At 39.2% G+C, this 2,703-nt stretch overlaps 2 protein-coding genes across 2 annotated transcripts in view; both read left to right on the top strand.

The window, feature by feature from the left end:
• The window catches only part of LOC108166627 (protocadherin alpha-3-like), a 35,549-nt gene extending 34,806 nt beyond the window's left edge, over window positions 1-743 (top strand). Inside the window, exons 3-4 of the mRNA XM_017307031.1 lie at window positions 6-174; window positions 735-743. Of these exons, the coding sequence (XP_017162520.1) occupies window positions 6-174; window positions 735-743 (178 nt within the window). The remainder of the gene's footprint in view (window positions 1-5; window positions 175-734) is intronic.
• A 187-nt stretch (window positions 744-930) lies between these two features.
• Window positions 931-2,703, top strand: part of LOC103471707 (protocadherin gamma-C3-like) — a 2,625-nt gene continuing 852 nt past the window's right edge. The window contains exon 1 of the mRNA XM_008420885.2: window positions 931-2,698. Coding sequence (XP_008419107.1) covers window positions 1,343-2,698 — 1,356 coding nt within the window. The 5' untranslated portion in view covers window positions 931-1,342. The remainder of the gene's footprint in view (window positions 2,699-2,703) is intronic.

The raw sequence follows: 2,703 nt of genomic DNA, 5'->3' as shown, positions 1-2,703 counted from the left end.
AGCTGGTCTTACTCTAAAGCTACTCAGCAGTATGACGTGTGTTTCAGCTCAGACACACTGAAGAGTGACGTAGTGGTTTTCCCCGCTCCGTTTCCACCTGYRGATGCTGAACTGATCAGTATTAACGGRASWGAYACWTTTACCAGAACTCAGACTTTACCAAACACAGAAAAGGTAGGCTYTTGCTTTTTAATATTTTGTGCTTCTTTTTTKAACTTCAAACTYTCCGTTTTCTCTCTAATATGTATTCAAGCAAAAACAGCGATCTTTTTTTATTCTCAGACACGTGTGCTCCTGAAATTTAGTTTAAATAACTACATGGTACCGAATTAAATGAACAGGTCAGATCTTAAACAAAACTATTTATTTTATACTTCCAATACCGAAGGAATTTGGGTTATTTAGCTTGTCGCTGGACCACCAACATTTTATGATGCACATTTTAAATTGTGCTGAGTACTTTTTGTCGCTTTTTTTTAGCCTTATTTGAATACGGTAAGGGTCCAATCTAGTTGTGAGATTTTCTGCACTTTAAAGTGAATTCAGTGAGTTAATGCTTACAGCTGGTGCTCAGGGTTCCTTTTGTTGATGTTTGTTACTGACTAATAGCAAGCAATTAGCTTCATTTTTGTGCGWCATTGGTATGTAGACCGTTCCCATTAGCATACTGCCCCTTGCTTCCTTTTCATCACTAATATGCTTTGTAATTTGTCATGTGTTCCGTTTTTTTACAGATGCATTAGTGTGCTCTTATTAGTAATTATTTTGACTTTGTATGCGATCATCTGAAAATAAGGCGACTCCAGAGAAAACAGTCACATATTTCAAATCAAACATAGAAACTACGAAACCTTATAATTTTAGATTGATATGGTGGACTGGTCGAATTTTTTTTTTTTTAATTGAAGCATGCTTTTACAATTTCATAAAATTAAGTGCGTTTCTTCCTATAATGCATCGTAGATATTTATCTGTGGCTTCAATACAATGTGATTAGAAAAGTCCGCAGAAAGGAGGTAATTATTTTTCCGTTAAACTTTAAAGTACTCAAAGCGTCGGGAAGCGCGGGAATTAAAATGTATGATGAGTCTACTCATGTCTACTTCAAACTCCCACAAGATGTCGCTGGAGACCGTCGGTACATTTTTACAGCCCGTCTAAAACTCCACCTTTGCACGGCGGAGCGAAAACACCAATTGGTTATTCGTTCGCAGAGCCTGTCCGATTGTGCCGTGGTAAAAAAAAGAGTTGCTGTTGATGATGGTATTTCTACTGACGAGGGAGATATATCACACTTACTGGATCAACTCGAATACAAGGAATTCTGCGTTCATTGTTCAAAATGGGGAACGAGAAATGCTCCTGGATATGTTGGATTATGCTGCTTTGTCTTTGTGAATGCGGTGCTTCGCATTTATCTTACACCATTTCCGAGGAGGTGAACAAAGGGACCTTGCTGGCCAATATCGCAAAGGATCTGAACGTAGATGTGCAAGAACTGGAGGACCGAGATTTGAACATTCTTTCGAGTAACAGTAAGAAATATTTTGACGTAAACTTAGGGACAGGAGATATATTTGTTAACGACAGGATCGACAGAGAGGAGCTATGTTCAAACACCGAACGATGCTCTCTACGAATACAGGCAGTTTTGTTGAACCCGATGGTTGTACACCGCATTGAAGTGAACGTTTTAGATATAAATGACAACTCGCCCGACTTTAACGAGAATTTGTATTTTCTAAACATCTCTGAATCCGTGTCACCGGGAGAGCGCTTTCTTCTGCCGGTCGCAGAAGATGCAGACATGGGGAACTACGCAGTGAAAAGCTACAAGCTGGATAAGAACCAACATTTTTCACTCGATGTTCAAAGCACCGGAGAAGATGGTTTATCTGCTGAGCTTGTGCTTGAGAAAGCTTTAGATAGAGAGAAACAGCCAGTGCTGAAACTCATCCTGACCGCTGTGGATGGAGGAATACCAGGGAGATCTGGTACATTACAGATACATGTAAATGTAATAGATGTTAATGATAACACGCCGATATTCAGTAAATCTCTTTATAAAGTACGTGTTAATGAAGACACAGAACCAGGGAATGTATTGATCAAATTAAATGCCACTGATTTAGACGAAGGCATGAATGGTAAGATYGTGTATTCTTTTCTAAGACGAGGTAATTCGGACCTAACTAAAGTATTCGATATAAATTCRGAAACTGGAACAGTTACTTTGAAGAGTAGCRTTGATTTTGAGAAAAYGCCTGCTTATGAGCTGAGAGTGCAAGCAAAGGATCAGGGAGCCTCCTCTCGTAGTGCGCATGCTAAATTACTAATAGAGGTGATCGATATTAATGACAATGCTCCAGAAATATTTGTGACATCATTAGTGACACCAATAAGAGAGGACGCMAAATTAGGAGCGATAGTTGCTTTAATAACAGTGGTTGATAAAGATGGCGGGAACAACGGTTTAACTAAATGCAGCGTAGTTGGATCTGTTCCTTTTAAGTTAAAGTCCAATTACAAAAATGACTATTCGTTAATAGTGGACGGACAGCTGGACAGAGAAAATATTTCTGCTCATAATATCACCATAATAGCAACTGATGAGGGAAGTCCGCCTTTGTCCAGTATGAAAGTCGTTACAGTCAGTGTCGCTGATGTAAATGACAATCCTCCTCGATTTGTGGAGCCAGTGCT

Source organism: Poecilia reticulata, linkage group LG10 (genome assembly GCF_000633615.1).
Source record: "Poecilia reticulata strain Guanapo linkage group LG10, Guppy_female_1.0+MT, whole genome shotgun sequence".
NCBI classification, from domain to species: Eukaryota; Metazoa; Chordata; class Actinopteri; order Cyprinodontiformes; family Poeciliidae; genus Poecilia; species Poecilia reticulata.
Note: the sequence above shows the minus strand (reverse complement) of the source record. Positions and strands in the feature narration are given on the sequence as shown.